Raw genomic sequence first — 21,467 nt, 5'->3', positions numbered from 1 at the left:
AAGGCCCTTTGCTTGGGATACAAGATGGGTAAATGGGCTCCAAGGGTCAAATGTGACCAGCTCACCTCCACCTAGTGCATGTCTTGTTGCTCCACATGTAGAAGGTTCATGGAAAACTTGCAAAAATCTCTTGTCCTTGGAGATGGGAGTGGATTGACATCTACAGTTGTACATCTACAGCTATAACTTGGTGTACAGCAAATATTTAGGTTGGCTGCAGTGCACAAACCAGTACCAGAGTGGGGTGTGGGTGCCTGACTGAAAAAAATGGTTAATAATTACTTTTTTGCAAGTAGAGAACACTCGCATGCAGCCAAGTGCATTCCCCAGCTAATGACACCTTAGCAGCTCTGGGCTTGATTTATGTAAGTGAGTTTAAATTGAGTTTTTCAAGTCTTTTTAACATAAATGAATTGAAAACCATTATGTGTACATTTTGTATTTTCCATAAAATACAAAAATATAACTATTTTGACTGCAGGTGTTCGGTGACAGTTTTTGTTCCATGTATGATGTTGCCAAGGGTGCCTCAGCTCAATACACAAGTGGCTCGCATAACAGCCCTGGCCCCTGCTGCCTTCTCCTCCTCCTCAGCTGAACATGGCTGACACCTGCTACTGGAAAAGAAATGTGTGTGTGATGTATAAATATGTATATACACATATTTTGCACATATATATATATATAATATAAAATGTATACACACTTACCTCTCTATTGTGTGTAATAGAAGTTCTCTCCAATAATGCAAGACATGCAGTACACTATACAAAATATAGGCTCTGTATACACTTACACACCAGCATCTAGACCTTACACAATACAGATCACACAGTAATGTCCACACATTGTATTGTTTAGAATATACCAGGTTACGTGCTGAGCACTCCCTCATGGGGCCCTTTTTGGGGTGAGGTGGTGGGGATTCCCTGAGCAACCAGAACAGGCCCTCGTGCCCAGGGGAGTCTCTCAGCCACCAAACTGCATCCTACCCCCACAGACACCCACATGCTCCCCCTTGGCAAGTGTCTGGTAGCACAGCTCCTCTGGTGTTGCTGCCACAGCTCCTGCACACACAGAGCAACATGGGGACATTGTGCCAACGGGTCTGCAGGACCAGGCAGGAGAGGCCACAGGCTGGAAAAGTGGAAGCCTTCACTGTCATGAGGAAAGGCACAACTGCACACCCTCCTGCCTGCAAGGCGGGAGGAAAGGAGGAGAAACAGAGGGATGGAATGGATCTGCTCTCAATTCCCAGATCTTCCACAGAGGACTTGCCTGACTTAGACTCTGAGACAGGACAGGCCGATAAAACCCTCCTGCTCTGTTTGTGGAGACAGCGAAGTGCCTTGGGGCTGGCGCTGCCTCCTGCCTTGCTTCTCACTTGGCAATCAGCACCCAAGCCAAATCCAGGTGAGGATGGGAGGGGCAGCATCTGAGAGCAGGAATCAATAAAGGGAGAGACCTGGGTGCTCTGTAGCAGCAGGTCCAAGGCAGAGGAAAGTAGTACCCTTCTTCCACCTCCTCAGAGGTTCAGCAAGGCAAGGTGATGGTACCTGGAGCAGCCTCTCCCTTACTTCCCAACATGAGAAGGCAGCCACTGTCAGAATGAAACATCAAATTTATTGCATAATACTGTACTATGTACACACACGTCGAAAATAAACATTTGATATAATTGTATATTTATCTTCAATGCTGCATTAGAAAGAGGCTGGAGGGCTCTCCATGAAGCCCACAGCTTGTCTTAAAAAAAAACAACAAAAACCCAGAAGCCTCAAACCTTTTGTTACGAGGTGCAAAGTTCAATACTGTCTATTGAACATGGTGCATAAATACTATGTCCTAATACCAAGTCAATGTCAAAACCACCCTAGGCTTAAAATGAGATTTACATCAAGACCTGAAAAATCAGGGTGGGGAGGGGAAAGAATCATTCAAACTTCCTTTAATTGGGGTGGCAAGACTGGGGGAAAAGATAAAGGCTCTCCAATCATACAGGACAGATTTAGGTAGTGATTTTTCTACATTTTCAATCTAACTCAAACAGATTGTCCTTCAGGTCCCCCCAGCAAAACAGCTATCAAGTGAAGGGGATGCTCTCAAACAGCAAAATAATGTAACCTTAACTGCCAAAATAAAACCAGTCTCTGAGCGGAGGGCTCAGACATGTCACTCAGACATGGATCTCATGCTCCTTTCTTTGACCTGAACATTGGACACCTCATACATTCACACACCCCTGCACACGCTCAGACACACACATGTGACTCCTCTGGAGAAAGGTGGCAGTGGCAGAAGCAGCCACCTCACCTTGTACTGGAGTAACAGGCCTGTTTGAATGGAAAAACAGGGCTCAGAAAAGCCCACCCATGTAGTTTGTAGACTTGCCAAGACAGAAATATAACACAAGAGAGGCAATTTGAGAAACCTGTTATTATAGGTAGGGTTTGTCCTTCCACAAGCCTGAACACAAACCCTGCTCCAGAGGACCCTCAGGCTTCTTTAAGAAGTCATTGCTTGGAAACAAAATTCAAGACAAGCAAGGAAAAACAAGCCAACCCTGCTAAACCACCACACTTTCCATGAGACATCCTGGTGCAAAAAGACAGAGCATCACTAATGCACTGCTCTGGGGGTCACAAATGATGTCCCAGCCCAGTACCATCCACCAAGGATCAAGGGGAAAAGGGGTATTTCCATTCCAAGCAAGCAAGAACCAGCTTGCATTTAAAAAGGGAGGAAAAAAGGGTGCGGAGAAATCACAGCTTTTCGAGGAGATCACTCATCCTCAGTTTTCACCATAACCTAAATGCAAGGAACATCAAAATATTTAAACTGGATTAAAAGGAGAGGTAACTGTATGTGTGTACAGGGGCAATAAAAGCAAACTACAAGGAATTGCCAGGAAGGCAGTGATGTCCAGTTGGAGGGAGAGCAACAGAAACACCCACTGAACTGGTTTTGTTCAGTAGATGAGGAAATTCAAAGCAATAGCCTCTCCCTGCTGAAGCCCCACAAAATACTGGCAGCATCAGGCTGAGACTGCATCATCTCTATTATTATTACTATTTATATTTTCCCCAAGAAAATGTTCAGATCCATTCCCTTACAAAAATAAAGTCAAAGCCCATCGTTTTCTTCCTTCCATACCCAAGTGTCTGTGCCTCTTATGCACTGGTCAGGCCAGGCTGAAGCCCTCATAGTGATCAATGGCTTGCACCAGCCGGGCACGGAGGATCTCCTTGCTGCTGTACTTGGGCAGGTCCAGGAGGTTGTAGCAGGTGTGTGCCACGGGCAGGTACTGCTCTCCGCTGGTGGTGGACTGGATGATGATGCGCAGGCTGGACATGCCGTAGATGGGAATGCGGTCACTGCCTGTCAGAAACACTAGGGAGAAGCAGAGAGGAGAGGTTGGACAGCTCAGGCAGGTGACCTCCCACCAATGGCTGCATCTGAAGGCAAACTTCATCCCCACCTGCGCCGTGGGACCCTGCCTCAAGGGGCCAAATCCCCAACTGAACTCCATGCAGGGTTCACAGAGGAGCTGCAGGAGAGCAGGGTGGGTGATAGGTACAGAAAAGAGTAAATCAAGCAACCACAGCACACCCTTCCCTTAAAATCTCTCCCTTATGCTTGGGCAGGTGAAAAGGAGCAATGCCAAGGTTTCTGATGCCCACAGCAGGGGCACATCCCTGTGGAGAGGGAGCCCAGCCCACTCTCCCACCTACCACCCTTCCCAGGCACAGCACCTTGGATGCCAGGAGCCCTCCTTGCTGCTCTCCATCACAGTCCCTCTGCCCCTGAGGCCCCCCTTTGTGGACTGTCCCCCGTATACAGTGGTTTGGGGAAAGGACAGCAGGGAGTTACCCACCCACCAAAGCCTCTGCTGTGTACCAGGACTCCTGAGACACTCTCTCCAGCTGCTGACTTCAGCATGCACATTTTGGCTGAGCCACTTTTCCAACTCAAACATGCAGGACAACTGGCTGACTGTTTCTTTGGAAAAAAAGAAGCCTCACACAAAAACACTGGCCTTTATCTTTCCAACAACCAAAGAATCACCGAGTAGCCAAGCTTGAAGGGACCTCTGGGTCAACCCCCTCTACTCAGGCAGGCCACCTAGAGCCAGCTGCCCAGGACTGTGTCCAGCTTTTGAGTACTTCTAAGTATGGAGACGCCATAACATCTCTGGGTAACTCTGCCAGTGCTCTGCACCCCCACAGGGAAGAGGTGTTTTTCCGATGTTAGGTGGAACTTGCCAGTACCTTGTAGGAGACTGCACTGGATCCTGCCCTGCAGGTATCACCCACTGATTCTGAGGGTAAAATGAACAAAAAAGAAGGAAAAAACCCAACCCCACAACAGAGGGGAAAAACCAGATCTGACTAGCAGATAACTCAGGAGATAGTGGTTCATGCTGTATCACCCTCTAGCACTTAATGCAATGAAGCTCTGCAAACATTCCCACCTGAGTCTTCAATTCAGGAGACACCACTGCAAGATACTTACAGAGAAATTTCTTCTTCTTTTCCAATGGAAATGCGTGAAAGGTCTCCCAAAACATTCTCACAGTGGGGTGTGTGGCAGTGTAGTCTCCCTTATAGACAGCACTCTATTAAAAACGAAAACATCACATCATTTCATCTGGCACCAGAAAGCAAAGACTAAGCAGAACCCAGACCTGATCTAACAGCTGACATAATCCGACCTCAGATTGATGCCTGACAGTTTCGAAACAGAACCCAGGATGGGTGATGGGCAATAGCACAGCTCAAAGACCCCACAAGGGTTCTCCCAGTAATGCAAGGAAGGCAGACATTAAGCTTCTGCTGTTCAGCTAAATACAGGTGTCATGAGGAATCCAGGAGTGCCTGTTCACAGGCTGAATTCACGAACAGGATCACGAGTTCTGCAATGCACAGCCACTTTTATTGCTGAAGCTGAGACAGAGTGAGTAACTTGCTCATCTATGCATTTAGAGAGGATACAACCCTTACTAGGAGTCCAGACTCCCCTTTGGGCCCTTGGCTGTGCACTTTTTGACCCTGTGCAATGGAGTTTCACTGTAGGTAAAGACTGACTTTGTGTCTTCCCTTCAGTCTCAGGTTTCATCCCTACAACCAGCAGATGAAGTCCTCCTCCCCATCCTTCCTCATCTGGAATTTCCTCCCTGAGCTTTATCAGTAGCAGGACAGCCCAGTAAGCAATGTTTTATATGAATGACAGCAAGGTGTACAAGGAACATAAAGGAAAAAAGAAAAGACATCTGTGGCTTATCACATCTCATGACATAGCCTAGTGCCCACCACATACAATTGCATAATCCTGGTACTTGAGGAAAAGAAAAAAAAAAAAAACAAGAGGGAAGCTTTACCTCCTCCAGTTCCTCCCAGTTGTAGTTACTGTTTCCAACTATCATGGCCCTGAGCTCTGTGGGCTGGAAGAGTTCCAGGACTTTCCCACCACACACTTTGAGAAAGCCAGTAGAAAAGGCCGTGTACCACTCATGAATGGAGAGGTTGAAGATGTAATTTACGTAGGCTTCAACAAATTCTTCCCTATTGTATTGAGAGAAAGCAGGCAAAGGAAAGCATTTTTAATTGTTTGCCAAAGCAGCAGCACTACTAAGTTTGCCTATTTCTGCCTGTAATATGTTTTGCAAACCCAAATCTCCAACAGGTCAACCCACTGCCCTCTCATGGAGTCGCTGCAATGTGGACAAAATATTCAGCAGCAAGTACCACCATATGTCTGCTTATTCCCCAGCAGCTCAGGTTCTGTACTACCAATAAACCCACCCAATGGCTTTGTATCCAGCTGCCCACAGAATGAGTGACAGCAAACACTGGGGAGCTGTCAGGGAACAGAACCCTCTTCCTTATGGGACCCATGACCTGCAGAGACTTGTGTAAAACAAACAGCAGGATGCAGTCACCAAATGAACATATTCACACCCAGTCCCAGCTCCTGCAACACTGTTTAAGAAGTACAGGAAATAACCTATGGCCCTCCTCAGTCTGCAGGTGCCCAAGACTACTCAGCACAGGGGTCTGTGCCCACCCACCGTGATCTCAGACTGTCAGGCTGCTGTAAGCAAAGCTCTGCTGGGGAGAGGGAACAGGCAGTGCCCATCAGACTATCACCTTCAAAACCAGGAGCCTCACAGAGCCCTCATTCGGTGAATTTTCAGAGGCAGAATTTCAGGATTTTCCTGCTGACTCAGTTCCCAGTGAGTCTCACCAGCGGTTCCGTACTTTCAAAGCCAAAGCTGTACCCCAGACAGACTGAGGAAATCCTGCTCTGAAGTCCACATCTAAAACTGCATGACCCTTCCTCGGGCCCCAAAGTGTCACCAAAAGAAATCACCACCCCTCATTACAGGGCAAGAAAACAGCCTAAGAAAGCACAGAAACCTTCTCTTCAGCCTTTGCGTTCTGGTTAAATAAACACATGACTTGTGCATTTGGAGTACGTGGCAAAGAGAATGACTCCTGTCAGAATGACAACCCTGTTTTCCTTCAAGTGTTCCCAAGAACAGCATTAGAGTAGAAACAACATTCTGCAGTCACTACCAAGAAACTTGTGGCAGTCTCTGGATTTTGTTGGGAGGTGAAACAGCTTAATTCTATTCTCTTCTTCCTATGCTTGAAGCACAGTGATCCGACTGCAACACAAGAATTTCATTTGTGCAATGACTTACAGTATTTCCCAACATTTACTTTTTTTAAACACCTGAATAGGGCAGCAGTCAATGTGGCAAACTGGGACACGAAACCTCTCTGTGTGGAGGCATCATTTTTGCCTGATGTTTAAGAGCTGCCTCCACCTGCACTCAAAGGATAAGCATATCAGAGAACAGCATAGAATCCAATACCTCAATCTCTAGCTGAGGAGGTCACAACTGAAAGAGGCATTTTGGCCTTTTAGTGGAGGAATTCTCAACACGCAGTATGCAAGAGCAGCAAGGGATGGGTGAGAAAGTAAAAAATATCTAAGGAAGCAGACTAACAAAAATGAAAACTTGGAATAAGAAATCATTTAGAAAAGGAGGAGTTATTTTCCAGTGCATTTGTTTTATTGTAATTTTCCCAATAGTCACCTGAGCATTAGGGAAATCCAAGCTGATTAAGCACTTAACTATTGCTTAATACCTCTCCGGCTGTTACGGTCACGAACTCTTTGCCAAGAACATTTTATGAACTCCAAAGCAGAGAGGGAAAATGCTGGTATTTCCTACTTGGCATTTTTCAGTGAAAACAAATCCTGTGCATTCTTCAGTTCCCAATGAACTTTCCTCACATGGGAAGGGCAATGCCCAGAGATGTGCACATAGCAAATTATTCAGGCCATCAGGGCACCAAATTGGTCCCTAGCCTCTAAATGTAAAGGTGGAGGAAGTCATTAAGCACTGTAAGGTAAATTGACAGCCATGTCTAGACTTGGATTTAGAGGTTAGCTTGAGTTCAAAACTCCAGTCAAGACGAAGCAATTGAATTTTGGAATGTTAAGCCGGTGGAGCTACACACTAGCCTTTCTCCTTAAGGACTTCTTCTCATGTTTTCTATCCTGACTTAATGAAGAGCTGCAGGAGCTAACCTGGGTGCTCTTCCCAAACATTTGCTCAGCTAAAATCGTTGTTCCTTTGTACTGTATGGCATACAGTAGAAAAATGTCCGTTTTCCTCTTGAGTGTATGTGCCCAGCTTAAACACCTAAAGGGTACTATCACTGCCATTTTCATTTTCCCTTCACTGTTGCAAGGGTAGATTAAACTCTCCACTATTTACCCGAAGTCCATCTTCACTTTGCAGGGAGACAAAATTACACTGCTCCATCTCCCCGCAGGTTTTCCATGGAGGCAGCTATTTAGCTGTGTCATTGTACCATGTTGGGCAGTAGTAAGGTAGGTAAGGAGGTAACACAAACAAAGCTTTTGTTACAGTAATGGCTTTGGACGGAATCAGAACCCTTTTAAATAATCAGATTAATAGGAAATGACTTCACCTCCAGTGTTGCCAGCAAGGTTTTCAGCAATCCTTGCACAAGCCCCTAACCATGCTGCTGAGTGGTCACTGGATCACAATGTTTTGCCAGCAGAGAAAGAATTTGAACACCACTTCAAGTAATAATGGCATTTGTAGAAATCCCATTACAGGATTATGAGAAGAAAATAGTTCAGCAGCTGGAAAAAAAAGGGGGGGAAATGGTAGCTGTGCTAGTAATAACTCAGGGGTGTTCAGTCAAATGGAAAGGAATCCAAGTACAGTAGGTCCTTATGGCTCTAATCAGGGATGGTGGTCAGGGCGTACTCAAGGGAAAGTGTTTCCGGCTCCAGAATTAAGAGTATAAACAAGTTTGCCAGACTCGGGTTGTTGGTCATGTATAGTTCCTGTCTGAGCCATCAGGGATATTAACGAAAATCACACTGCAGGCTCTACTTAAAATGAGAAAACTGCCAAGGGTCTATATGAAGGCCTTTTATATGGAAGATGTTCACCCAAAAGTGTGGGGGGAAATTTTCTAAACATTGGTGGAAAGATGATGAAAAGTTGCATTTCGTTCAAGTGCCACTAGTGCCCAGTAACTTTTGAACAACTAGTCTTAGAATTTACTTGCAGTGACTTCTAATTCTCTCCTACATTTCACCTCAGGTAAGTTTTCTGTGGCATTGCACCTGACTTCTTCACAAGTTTGAGCCCACCACCACATATGCCCCACTTACCTATTGTCATTCTGCACCAGAATTTTATCTCCGTCTTCAATCAGGTTCTTCTGCTCTGTCACACCATAGCTTTCCCTGCAGATCTGTACAAAACCAGGAAATAATTTTACCAGAAGTACTTTCCAGGGCACATGCCTACAGAAAGATACGGAGTTCCCTTTCACAGCTGATGACTGGCATACAAAGGGTGGGCCAGAGAAAACTGTATATGCAGAAACTTCTTTTCTCCGCTCTGTGTAGCACACCTACCTTCTATGACCTATACTTGCTGTAAGACTGCTATTAAGTCTAAATGTGAACTAAAAAAGGAAGTAAACATTATTCTCCTAGGTAAATATCCTGTGAAAAACCTCAAGAGACTGATAACTAAAAACCTGTTTTTAACTAAGTCCACATGTTCTGGCAATAAAAAGGAGCCCTTTTTTATAACTGAAGCTCAGTAGCTTAATTCATCTGCTCTCACTGGAAAATGACATGACAGCAGACATCTTCCTGCTTTTGTCTGGCCTAGGATAGCACCAGTACAAAGCTGTATTTTGCACATTAACTGGTTACTGGAAAAAAATCAAAAAGGATCAAATTCAAGTTGCCATTTACAAAAGAGGCTCTGATTTCGACATGCAAGATGAGTTATTAATGTCAAGGTTTGGGATATCAGTTATTTAATCATGCCAAAGTTTTCACAGATAAATCTGTATGCCTTTATATATTATGCAGTGTACAATGCAAGAAAAAGAGTAAGAATGCCCTTTTGTGTGAAAAAGAGAAAATGGAGACAAGTCTCTTGTGTTACTTCAAAGGTATCCTTTTTCACACAGTCTGCATTATCATCACTATGGCTTCATTACCTTATCCCAAATTACAGCTCTGTATTGCAGAAGACACAGTCAAATGTAAGTCTGAGAAAGTTCATGTGCTCTCATTTATGAAACAAGGAAATGGACACCACGCTCCTAGCTCAGCAAGGTTCTTCACATTGAGGAGCAGTTTCATGTACCTTCTTTTTACCCCAGGGCAGGGCCTGGAGAGGGGCAAAAACCCTGATCAAGCTTAAGATGAACTCATCACTCAAAACCTGTTAGAGCATAAGGACTTTCACGTAAAGACATTGAAACATGGAAGGCTTTTCTTTGCCAGAATCAGAGGAAAACACAGATGGAGAACAACAATGCTGTTTCTCTTTGTGAGGTTCTAAATCTTTGCACATGTTGAAGGCCATATCTGTACAAGTTTATCAATATTGAACTCTTAACTTCAGGGAATCTCCACTGTGTAACAGAAACTATTGCATCTAGGTTATTGGCTATAAAAAACTATAAACTCTTTCACTGCTGCAGTAGCACAGGAAAGCTGACTACCTCAGCATGTCTCCTAGCAAAAGCCTCCAGCATTTTGTTCCTAAGGAAGTCTGACCAACAACACACTAAACTTTCAAGTTAAAAATATATTAATATTAGGACAGCAAAGGAGATTCTAATTGTGTTAGCATTTCAAGAATTGACCTAGTGATGTGCAAATCTAACTTCTATTTTCAAGGAGGATTTAGGAATCCACCTGTCACTATCTAGCATGAGAAGTTAACCAGTGGCATTTAAGACACATGCCACAGTGTCAACAAGGCTATTTTCAAAACCACTCTGCTTAATCTACTTACTAGGTCAGTTTTCAGGACCACATACAAAAGAGCAAAAGAGGCTGACAGCAATAAACATTTTGATATTAAGATGGGGTATGTGCTATAAGGCATAGTTTGGAATAAATCATAGTGTACATGAGTAAATAGACAGGCTTCAACTGTACCATAATCACAGAACTGATACGTTAAATTTGTCTTACTGTAAAATTCAAACAGAATGTCTCTTCTACATCTTCCCCTGGGTAATCTAGAAGTTGCTGAAGACTCCTATATAAGAGGTTAGGAAAGAAATGAGGAAAAAACAGGTATTTAAAAAGCCATACATCTAACAGGGAAAACAGATTCAGCAGAAGTAAATAGCATCATACATCTGGTGGACAGGATTCCAAGAGAGAGAATCTGAGTCACCCAAAGGGGATAAGAAAGAAATATACCTCAAATAAAGAGATGTTTTGTTAGAAGCAGGATAAATCCCGATCCACAGAAATTATCAATACAATCTTACATGGCATTCACCACCAACTCATATATTTTGCTATGATCACAGTCCCCCAAATCAGTCAGTCATTCAAAAGGACCAAGAGTTTAATTGATCAGCTTTTACGTAGTTTGACATTTCTAGTTTCACTTGAATAAGTCTCCCTTCCCAGAGAAGCTGTCAATTTTGTTTTTCATACCTTCCTTCCGTAGGGGATAGCTCCTTCAAATCCTCTAGGCAGGGCTTCACGTTCAAGAGTTTTTTGTAGAGAGCCAAGGGAAAGTGAAGGTCTACCACTGTGAAATTGTATATTGCAAGACCACATATGATGCCAATCAAGTGAAACCAGTTGTGTTCTACAAAACACTGCAAAACCACACAGAGAAATGCTGATGAGACACACTGTCACTAATGCAATGCACAGTACCCCTTTCCTCCAAGCACTAAGAAGGCAGACCCTGCTTTTCCAACTGGGACAAAAATCAGAGTGCTCCCATTAGGTCCCTGTTTGGTTGTGAACTCCTTGCTGGCACAGAAAGAAAGCTTCAGAAACCACATTCTAATACTTTGTAAGCCATGGTTAGCTGTGGAAACAGCAACAGCAGCTTTCCACGTTATCTGCCTTTCATTTCCTTTTTTATATACCTCTGCATTTAGACACTAACAACGTTTCAATTCTCTCCCTGTCACCCATCCTATTTTCAAATAAAAGCTTTTGCATAACCACAGTGCCATCCAGGCAAATATACCAGCAGAGGTGTTGGCATACTGGCTTTCATTCCTTCACATATTTACTCTCACACTGGTATGTAAGTCACAGACTGGCTGCCTATGCTTGTTGAATGTTCTAAATATGTGACTCACTTTCAGTGCTTTCACTGTCACTATTCTTAGTGTCAAAAGATTTGTTTTATAGTAATAACATGAGGAGTGGTGGCTGTATAATACTGTTTATAAATTACAAAAGATACCAAGTAATTTCCTTCCCTGTAAAATACAATTAATAAATAAAAAGAGAAGCCCATCAGGGCAGCTACAACTTAGGGGAAGACTGACAACATCATTTCCCACCTTGCTACCTAGGAAGGTGAAAAAAGGACGTAAACCATCATCTCCAGCATAATGCTATCTGACACATACAGATCTTACACTCCCAACACCAGCCACCTTCCACTACAAACCATGTTTCTTGCTCATTAAGAGCTTCCTTGCATAAAGCATTAACAAGTTTAGATCCTGAAGGCGATAGTGATGCATGACTAAGTGGATTGGTTGTAATTATGTGAACAGCAAGGGAGGCACAGAATTCTAATGCCATTACCACCGAAACCTCTCATTCTGTACAACAGCACATGACAGTCACATTCATGATAACAAGAGTTTTATTAACTGTCATCTGACCCTTAATACAAGTTTTATTATGGGATAAGAATAAAAAGAAAGAGCCAACTCCTTAACAGGCACAACCATCACCATTCTACTAAAGTTAATGGACCTCTCTACAGTAACTGAAAATAGAGTTCACATTGTATTGTGGGTGGAAAAAGACAGGAAGATAATTTTTTTTCCCATAGTTTGACACTAACTCCCTAGCCATTTAAATGCAGCATATTATTTCAACCTGCATGTACAGAGGGCAAGGGCTTACCGTATCTGAAAACCACAGGAGGTTTGACTCTGGGTAGTAAGTGAACATGCCATAGATAGGGTTGAGGAGTTCTTTTAACAGCAGGAGGAAAAATTCCTTTGTCACTCCTCCAGCATCAACAGCTTCCTCACCATCAAAGATGACCTGTAGACAAGAAGGTCAACAACAGGGATGCAAGAGCTGAAACTGAGTGAATCAGACATCTTTCTAATTGGAAACTATGCAAAGCAATTTGTTCAAAGTACCCAAACCCACTACAACTTATGAGCTCATTTCGGTGCTCTGGTTGCAGGGACAGAAAGGGAACAGGGGGTGGCAAATCAGATAATTTGAAAATGTTTAACTCCTTATGCAAATCATACATAACCACCTGTTATCCCAATAACCTAAGTAGTAACATGATAGCAGCTACTGAATGCTGTAGCAATCACTCAGAGAAAAAACATGTCCTATTGTAAATAGCCTGTTCCTGCAGAAAGGCAAACCAGAGACTCCATATCATAGAAATGTTTTCTCCCCTGCCCCTTGTACACTAGACACACTGTGAAAAGAGAATAAACCCCCTGCTCACCTTCTCGTAAGCTGCTCACTGCCAAAACACAAGTTTCAGAAAAGAGAAAGACTCAACCTTTGCCTTGATTAGACCAAGTGTTCCTGTGTTCCTACAGACAAACTACTGCACACTGGTGAGGTGGTAGTGTGAATGTCTGAAAGGCTGCAGAAATGTTTGCTGGGTGCTAAGACATGTGGAAAACTTACTTTAAGAGGCTTTTTCAAATCAATGTCTGAATGGATGCTCAGCTCCCTTAGAGCATCACCAACTAAGTTACTCCTGCGAACGTGAAGTACCAGGAAAGGGCTTCTGGCGAGCAGAGGCTCCAGGGTGAGAAGCATAAAGACATTCTGCAAATTTGCACCATTTATTGCAACCTGTAAACAAAAGAGAGGTGAAAACCAGTCACTGCTCAACTTCTTTCTTCCTATGAAAGGAAAGCAGTTAACATCTGCCTGGTGTTCCTTATGTGTTACACTTTTATTTTGGTTTCCCCAGGGTTCAAGAATCACATGCTCACTCTGCACAAGTATGTGTTACTCTATGCCTACCTGCCTACCTGTTCCCCCAACATTTCCCACATCTACACTATTTCAGTCGACTGATCAATTCACCAAATTCGAGCGACAGAGAGATCAAATTTCTGGACACTTTTTTTACATTAGGCAGGTGGGTGGTAAGAAGAGGCTTTACTTATGCTCTGACCGAGTCAAGAAACTCAGTGTGAACATACCCTGAGGAGAGTCAGAGTCCAGGAGGGAAAGCAGTGCTACAAATACACCAAGCAAGGAGTCAGCTGACAACTGCATCTGGCAAGGCACCAAGGAACCCATCCCATACAATTCAAGCCCCTCCATTCACATGGATTTTCTGGAGTTGGGCACAAAGTCTAGTCAAAGCTTTGGCCACACATATTTCTTTTCATGCATTGTCCATAGTAAATGGCAAATTCATATTTGAAAATTCAGTTTCAAAGTCAGTTAAACCTGACACAGAAATCCACTGAAAACCAGGCTTCCTCCATTCCAGCACTCATAAAACTACTGGTTTCTTTGACCTCTAAGTGGTTGTCTTCCCAAAGTTCCTATCTCTTGGGGCAGCTGTTCTGCCAAGATAAGGCTGATATCCTCCTCTCAGCAGTGCACTGCTCACACACATATGCAAGAGGGTGACAATGTGAAAGCAGAAGGTGACTGCAGCATCTGAGCATAGGCTGAGCCTCTTCTGCCTTGCTGCAGGCAATGTACCCAAACAGCCATAGAAGGCCTAAGATACAGGTACTGCTTGGAACCAGCACCATGGCCACAAGTAACTCTGATGAGTTTTCCACCCTGAAGGAACCTGACAACCAAAGGCTTTAGCAAACTCATTTCACAAAGGATGAGACTAGTAACAGACCCAGCTGCACTGGATGAGGTGTCAGTGGCCAAAGCTTTGCCTCCCTCATAGGGCCCCTGTGTGAGCAGTGCCTGGCGCTGGGACATTTACACTGGCACAGAGGCCAGCTGTCCTTGTCACAGCCTGGCTGTGAGCTGGCTTGGCTGCCACCTACAGGGTAAGGGTGCTGCAGCTCCACACTTCCTGCCAACACACTCCTGGAGGGCCTCAGGTCTGTGCCCCTCACTGCAATCAGGCAGGTGGGCTGCTGACAACAGCTCCTGCTTGCAACCACAAACATTGTCAGGAACTGGTCCTCAACAATCACTTGTTTGTTAGAAGTAACAACCAGTCCTGCACCAGGCAGAAACTTGATAAAAGCATCTACTTACCTGAAAGTTTGCCTGCTTCTCCAGTCTTAAAGTTAGTTCCTCTAATAAAGACCTCATTTTATTTCTTATCCTTGGACTATCATAAATATGTAATTACTCCTTCCCTCTACAGTTTGTATTTTCACCACATGCACATCTGGCAGTTCTGACGTTGCCAAACAAACATTTTGAACTGAACGACACCAAGCACTGTCTCTGCAACATCCAGGGCAAAGTGTTTCTCCAGCTACTCTGCTCTGCTGTATCATGGAAACAGTAATGTGCAGCACACAGCAGCTCCTGTCAACACCCTTCCTATGCAAGCACCATTGCAAATGGCAGAGAAAGAAATGTGGCAGGAAAATTGGGAGAGAGAATGATCACCTGCATCTGTAGTTCTGCATCTGTCTGTAACATCTTGGTCTTAGCCTGAGCATCAAAGATGAAGGGATAAGAGCAGAGTGTCACAGCATCCTGCAAGAAAGGCAGGCAGATTGGCTCCTATCTACAGCTTTCAGAACACTTCTTTAAATAAGAGCAATGAAAAACAACTTTCTTACCTGCATGATAGATGGCCTTACTTTCTGTAAAAAAAAAAAAAAAGAGAAGTATGAGAATCTTTTACTCTTCTGATTTTTGTGTCTTTTGTTTATTTTGTGTATTTTGAATATTTGTGGGGGCTTTTTGACAGATTAGTTCAAAGGTGACCAAAAATAAATTTTTCTCCTCTGGGACCAACAACCCATTTTTTTTTCTCTTAAAGAAAAGCATGAGAACTTGGTCTCAGGAAAATGCACAAGTGTAATGCAAAACATGAACCTCAAATGTTACCAGGAGGACTAACTGGCATCGGAGCCTATGTTAGCCTGCCATAGGTGAAACTTACTCTTAGGAAGAACACCAAAAAAACTACCCTCAAGGCAGAAACCATATGAAACAACAGGAGAGACCATAAGGCCACAACATGGCAATACAAGAACACCCTGCAATGCAAATTACTCATCATTAGCCACATCAACACATTTTTAACTAATTTTAACTATTGCTTACATAAATTTGAGTCAGTGTTTTATTGTTGTGCTCACTAAAACTAAGCACACACAACACTTAGAAAGTCCATAAAAACACACACAAAAATTATCACTACAGTCAGGTGTTACTCTTGCAGCATCCCTTGGCAGATGTTTTTCCACACTTGGGATTCCTTTCCTTGCTATAATCAAATAATCTCACTGGGTTCCCACACAGCATATTCAAACGTCAGTTTAGTTATCTCCTTTCTTAAAGATGGGAAAGTGAGACATAAAAGAGGTGAAGGGTCTTACCCAAGATCACCCAGCAGGTTACTGGAAGAGCCAGGAATAGAACCCACATCTCTTGAGGCTTGGTTCAGTCCCCTAGCCAGAACGCCACACTGCCTCCTCTTACAGAGCAACATTTTAAGATCATTGGCTACATTATTCACAATACCTGCCTAAACAGCAGAAGTAAAGGGTAAAAATTATAATTTTAGAATACAGGACTTGGCTCCTGAGGTCTCGATTACATTAAAAGGATCCAGTGACTGAATTAATCCCCCTGTGCAAGGATTGAATGAAATTCACATGAATAATCACAGAGATTGTTGCAAGCATTAGTTAAATATTGTTAGCTCCAGCTCTTCTGACAACCTTATTTTAGGTCAATTTTGTCAAGCCACCAAGTACTCAGACTCGAGAGACTTAATGTATAGATGGTCCTATACTGAATACATTACACTGTCATTAAGGATATTGAAAATACAGGTCTACAACAAGAGACACAAACATGGACAGATACTTCATGACTACACATAAAACTTCTTACCATTCCAGCCTGATGCAAGAACCACATGAGATAATCCTCCTGAATGTCCACTAAGCTAGAAATCTCAGGGATATAAAACTTATCATATTCCACATGTTTAACCTTCTGATTTACCTAGTGAAGAGAATGGATGGTTTTTAACACAAGGATATATTCAGCATTTTTCTTAGACTATGCAGATTTGCTTTCATAAAATCAATTATAGCAGTTTGAAATGAAGTTCTACAAAACCACATAGTCCCTTATATTTTAGCACAAACCAAGAAGAATTAAGATAAACTTCTTTCTGACTTATTTTAGCTCCTCTCCTCCTCACCCAGACTACCCAGCAACAACACAGTGGCAGCAGATCATCAAGGGACAGGTATTTGTGATGCCATAGTGCACATGGTCTGGTGGCTCAGCAGCAGCATTCTTTAGTTTATTTCTAGTGTTAGAGACAGGCCTAAGCAATCTTCAAGCACCTTGGACTCAGGAAAACCACTGACATCTTTCCCAAGTGGTATCTTGGTGGACAGTGACATGGTTCACAAGCCAAAGCCCAGGACCACTCTGCCCCTGACAACAGGCAAAGGGCAGACAAGACAGAATCATCTTGAGCCAACACATGCCCAGATTTTCCTCTTACCTTGTGGAGTTTCTCCAGAAGTCTGAGAGCAGCTGTAATGTAGCTGCTGAACAGGACTGGGATCAACAGTGTCTTCCTTCCACTGAGGAGGTAAACAACTGCACCTTTATACAGGTCCACTAGCCTGAGGAAATATCTTGGGCACACTTGAGACCACCAGTTATCTGGAAAGCAGAGCACATCAATATAAACCTGATTTAAAGGCCAGAGTAAGCTCTAAATAAGGGGTTACAGCTGAAAAGAGGGGAGGACATCTGAAGAGTCTTTGAAGAAGACTTGCCTATTTCTGCCCTAGCTGTAGCAGCAGGAAAGTGAGACAGTCATTTAAATACCAGAAACTGAAAAGCTCTTCCCTTTCCACTCTCAGACAACCACCCTTGTCATCACCAAGCCCAATCCCTGATCAGCGCAAAGTCCGAATTTGAGGGTTTTCAACCTTCAGTTCAAGACACTGTTTCATGTATCTGGTATTCAAGATACTGTGATCTTGTGGACAGTTGTCTTAGGAATGGTAGGAGTGGCCTGGGCAATTCTCTGTACTACCACGTACTTTTCTAGAAGGTATCAGAGTATGTCTCCAAGCACATCTTCACTAAAGATCTAACTCACCCTCTCTAGAGAGGCTGATTTCTTTCTTTCCAAGGACAGCTAACCCTTAACTCTCCTCTGAAGGGACCCTGACTATTAGCTTCTTTGCTAGAACCAATCCACCTGCAAAGTAGGAGCTGGAGCCCAGGAAACCATCATTCCAACTGTTAGAAACAAACACCAACTTATCCTCTCAAGTGTTGAAAAAACAACAGATTCTGATAGGCAGAAGTATGAGAATCCTCTACATTTCTGTATGCTAAAAATCACAGAGGACTACTCTGACTAGAGGAGGAAACCTGGATCCAAAGCCTTTTTGCAATATAAAAAAGAAAAATATCAGTAAACCTCAAAATAAATTTACTGGAGTGATGCTTCTGGAGGTCTGAATGTATCACACAGTACTTTACCTGATAATATTTAATACAAGACAGCCTTAAGAAACAGAGTAAGGTAAGAAGAACAGTAATAGCTTAACAAACAACAAGTAAGCACTATATGTTCTGTTTAGCTCAAAATAAGCTCACAGGAAAAAATATTAGAAATTAAAAGACTGAGCATTGGGAGAAGAGTTTAAGTGTTCAGCTTGGTCACAGACCATCCAAGTCTATAAGGTTTTTCCACATCTTATAAAGGACAAAATAACTTGATGTTATAACTAGCATATTCTTTTATTCACCTTATACAGAAAGGATATTCTAAAGTGAACAGCATCTGATTAAATTTAAGAGAGTAAGATCATTTAATCTTCATAACATACAAATATCAATGTTCCCACAGAGGCATGCCAACTCATCTGGAACTGAGCTTCTGAATGTAGGTGAACTAGATCAGGTACATTAGATCAGCCTCCCTAGAAAGCGTTCTTCTAAACAGTATTTTACTTCTAAATTAAAACAATTCTAAACCTGAATTTTCTTTTTCATTTATCATCTACATTACCATACATTTTACATGTTTTACATTATTGTAATTAACTTCTCATATCTTAATCTCATGGCACATTCTTAATTTCCTCAGAGTTCACATTTACATGGGAACAGAGATTTTTTGGGGGAGGACTCCTTGAGTGGTTTCTTTCCCAGCTGCTTTTTTAGGAGACTGCTTTGTAACAACACTTACAACAAATTATACCCAACTGCAGCATGAACATGTGACTGAAAAAACCTAAAGGTGATACTTTGTGTCCCAGTGGGATGCTGAGAGCAACCTACATCCCAAAACAAGAGGCTCTTACCAAGAACTTTGCTGGGGTTGGTATCTAAACGCAGGATAGCCATTGCTAGAGGAAGCGTTAAAGAGATATAATACTTGGAGTCTTGGAAGGGCGGGAATTCAGGGAGAATCAGATAGATCCTCATTGCCTCGACATCTGGTGGCGAGCTGGACAGCTGAGGAATCAAAAAGCTTTCAAAGCTCTTCAGTATCTAGAGGAATACAAAACAAAAAAGACAACTTACTTAAGGTGATAGAGATGTACAATGTAGATGATGTTTAAGAACTGATAAAATGGTAAAATCCTCTTTTAAAAATCAATCCCAGGGTAAAAAAATCCAAAGCTATAAATATTATAGTTAAAAGTGGCAAGTGGAACACAGATGCTTTTATGCCACAGCTCTGCAGTTATGAACAAAATTGTCTGAGTTAGAATAAATTATACAACCATAAACTAGTCAACTCCTGATAGACACATAGTCAGTATTTACAACTATAACATACACAGAATCAATTTCAGCAGACATTCAAGTATTAAGTGCCACTTAAAAACAAGTCTTAGAGACATATTCTGAGGTCAAAATAAGTCCAGATCAATGGAGAAGTATCCATTGAGACCATGAAGTGTCTGGCCTTTAGATTTGCAATAAAACCCTTCCCTAAAAATCCTGCTGGTGCTTCCATGTTAGAGAGGTACAAAATCTTGATTTGAATACCCAAACCCTCAGAAATGCATTACCTGGTCTAGGAGAATGGAGTGCTGAGAGTTCATCAGTTTCTCAAACAGCACTCTGGTGGAGTTCAGATCAATCCCTGGGATCTTTGGACTGGTTTTAAAATGTTCATCAATTCTTTAAGAAAGAAATCACAGACAGATGGAAATAAGTTTAAGGAAGAGACACCATTACCTGTGTATTGAGATGGCCTGACAGCATGCAATGGACAAATGACCTCTAAGGAATTCGTGAGACTAGAAACAAGGTAGAAGTTGGAGTCTTCTTGCTAAACATAACTCTACCTTTCTGAATTCCTCTGGGCCTTGGTTAGAGTTGGGATTCTTGCAGAGAAACACTTTATCAAGGTCTTTGGTTTCCCCAGGACTCTTTCACTGACTTAAGAGCCTGCCTATACAGGCTAGACTGCTTAGAAACCTGTACAATATGTACAAGGGTCCTCTGTGTTGTCTTCATAAACAATTCTACAGCAACAAAATCTGTTCCACCCTATCCAGTAAGAAAAGCAAGAAGACATCACAAGAGGGTTTTCAGAAGAAAACAGGAACATATCCAGAGTAGTAGCTTTTTGGCAATTCCACACTCAAACTTTCTAAAACTAAACAACCATAGCTGAGAACAGGCTTTGCATGGTCTTCAGTTGTAGAAAACATGCTGTCCTTCCTGCTCTGCTTGAGAAGCTACAATTTGCTCAGGCTATTGTGTAAGATATAATGAAGGCAAGCCTGCAGAGGACAGCAGTCCAACACCCAGACCCAGCAGTCTTACATCCAGCCCTGGCAATGCTGAATGTCCATTCCAGCAGGTGAGTTATCCCGCTCACCATCAAGAGCATGATCAGCAGCTACTGCAGAGGCTCTCACCACTGCTGTCTGCAGTACAGCTGCACATAAATCCTTGCTAGTGTAAAAAGATCATTGCTACAATTCCACTGACCCCAAGGATTTCCCAAGTCTGTCACTACTCATCCAAGACAACACTATTAGACATTCTGAAGGAAAAGGTAGCTATTAAAGACAGGATGCATTTGTCAGTTTATTGGTGTGACTATAAGAACACGAGAAGCTAAACATAGCCTGCTGTAGTAGAATGGCTATTTCCATAACAGCACAGGCACCAGGCTGGAAATAGCTACCCAGAGACATGCTGTAGTACAGAGTGCTCCAGGCTGAGCTGGGCACAAGTAATACTGGTGCAGGATCAGTCACACAGCCACAGAGAAGCTGCTCTTCCATCTGTGCACCACAATGCTGTATTGCAAACAGGCCTATATGGCCTTAGGATACTGCAGGGACATACTGGGATATTTCTATCAAGTGTACCGTGAGATAAGACTTCATGTATAAAGGAATACAGTTAAATACACCTCACTTCAGTGTATGGAGGCTTCAGGATTTATCATTCATCTGATCAAAGATTTTCTGTAAAAGTTAAGTCCTGCATTAGCCAGGACATTCCTAAAGTGGAAGAACAACCACACTAGGGTGATCAAATCAAACTCCACTCATTTCCACATTCAAAGGAGACCTGAGACTATTTAAAGTGACTCAACAATGTGGATACCTCAAAAAGTGTTTTAAACCAACATGACACAACTCTTGTGATGCATCAAAATGCTGCCTTGTCACAACACTAAAGAAACCATTGAGCAAGCAGAAAAACAGAGGAAC

General features: G+C 42.7%; 1 protein-coding gene across 4 annotated transcripts in view; it reads right to left on the bottom strand.

Annotated features, from left to right (window-relative positions):
- Positions 1–1,601: 1,601 nt before the first annotated feature.
- The window catches only part of HERC3 (HECT and RLD domain containing E3 ubiquitin protein ligase 3), a 48,441-nt gene continuing 28,575 nt past the window's right edge, over positions 1,602–21,467 (bottom strand). For 3 of the 4 annotated variants that reach the window (XM_071555831.1, XM_071555829.1, XM_071555830.1), the window contains exons 12-25: positions 19,803–19,914; positions 19,086–19,275; positions 17,261–17,424; positions 16,633–16,746; positions 15,348–15,371; positions 15,172–15,261; positions 13,246–13,416; positions 12,487–12,630; positions 11,038–11,204; positions 10,561–10,627; positions 8,725–8,807; positions 5,378–5,561; positions 4,513–4,615; positions 1,602–3,390 (exon numbers count right to left, since the gene is read on the bottom strand). In XM_071555831.1, the coding sequence (XP_071411932.1) occupies positions 3,182–3,390; positions 4,513–4,615; positions 5,378–5,561; positions 8,725–8,807; positions 10,561–10,627; positions 11,038–11,204; positions 12,487–12,630; positions 13,246–13,416; positions 15,172–15,261; positions 15,348–15,371; positions 16,633–16,746; positions 17,261–17,424; positions 19,086–19,275; positions 19,803–19,914 (1,822 nt within the window). In that variant the 3' untranslated portion in view covers positions 1,602–3,181. Of the gene's footprint in view, positions 3,391–4,512; positions 4,616–5,377; positions 5,562–8,724; positions 8,808–10,560; positions 10,628–11,037; positions 11,205–12,486; positions 12,631–13,245; positions 13,417–15,171; positions 15,262–15,347; positions 15,372–16,112; positions 16,262–16,632; positions 16,747–17,260; positions 17,425–19,085; positions 19,276–19,802; positions 19,915–21,467 lie in introns of those variants that run through there. The other variant, XM_071555832.1, reaches the window with a different exon arrangement.

The sequence above is a fragment of the Pithys albifrons genome, chromosome 5 (genome assembly GCF_047495875.1).
Source record: "Pithys albifrons albifrons isolate INPA30051 chromosome 5, PitAlb_v1, whole genome shotgun sequence".
Classification (NCBI taxonomy): domain Eukaryota; kingdom Metazoa; phylum Chordata; class Aves; order Passeriformes; family Thamnophilidae; genus Pithys; species Pithys albifrons.
This window is presented reverse-complemented; position numbering and strand designations above follow the sequence as displayed.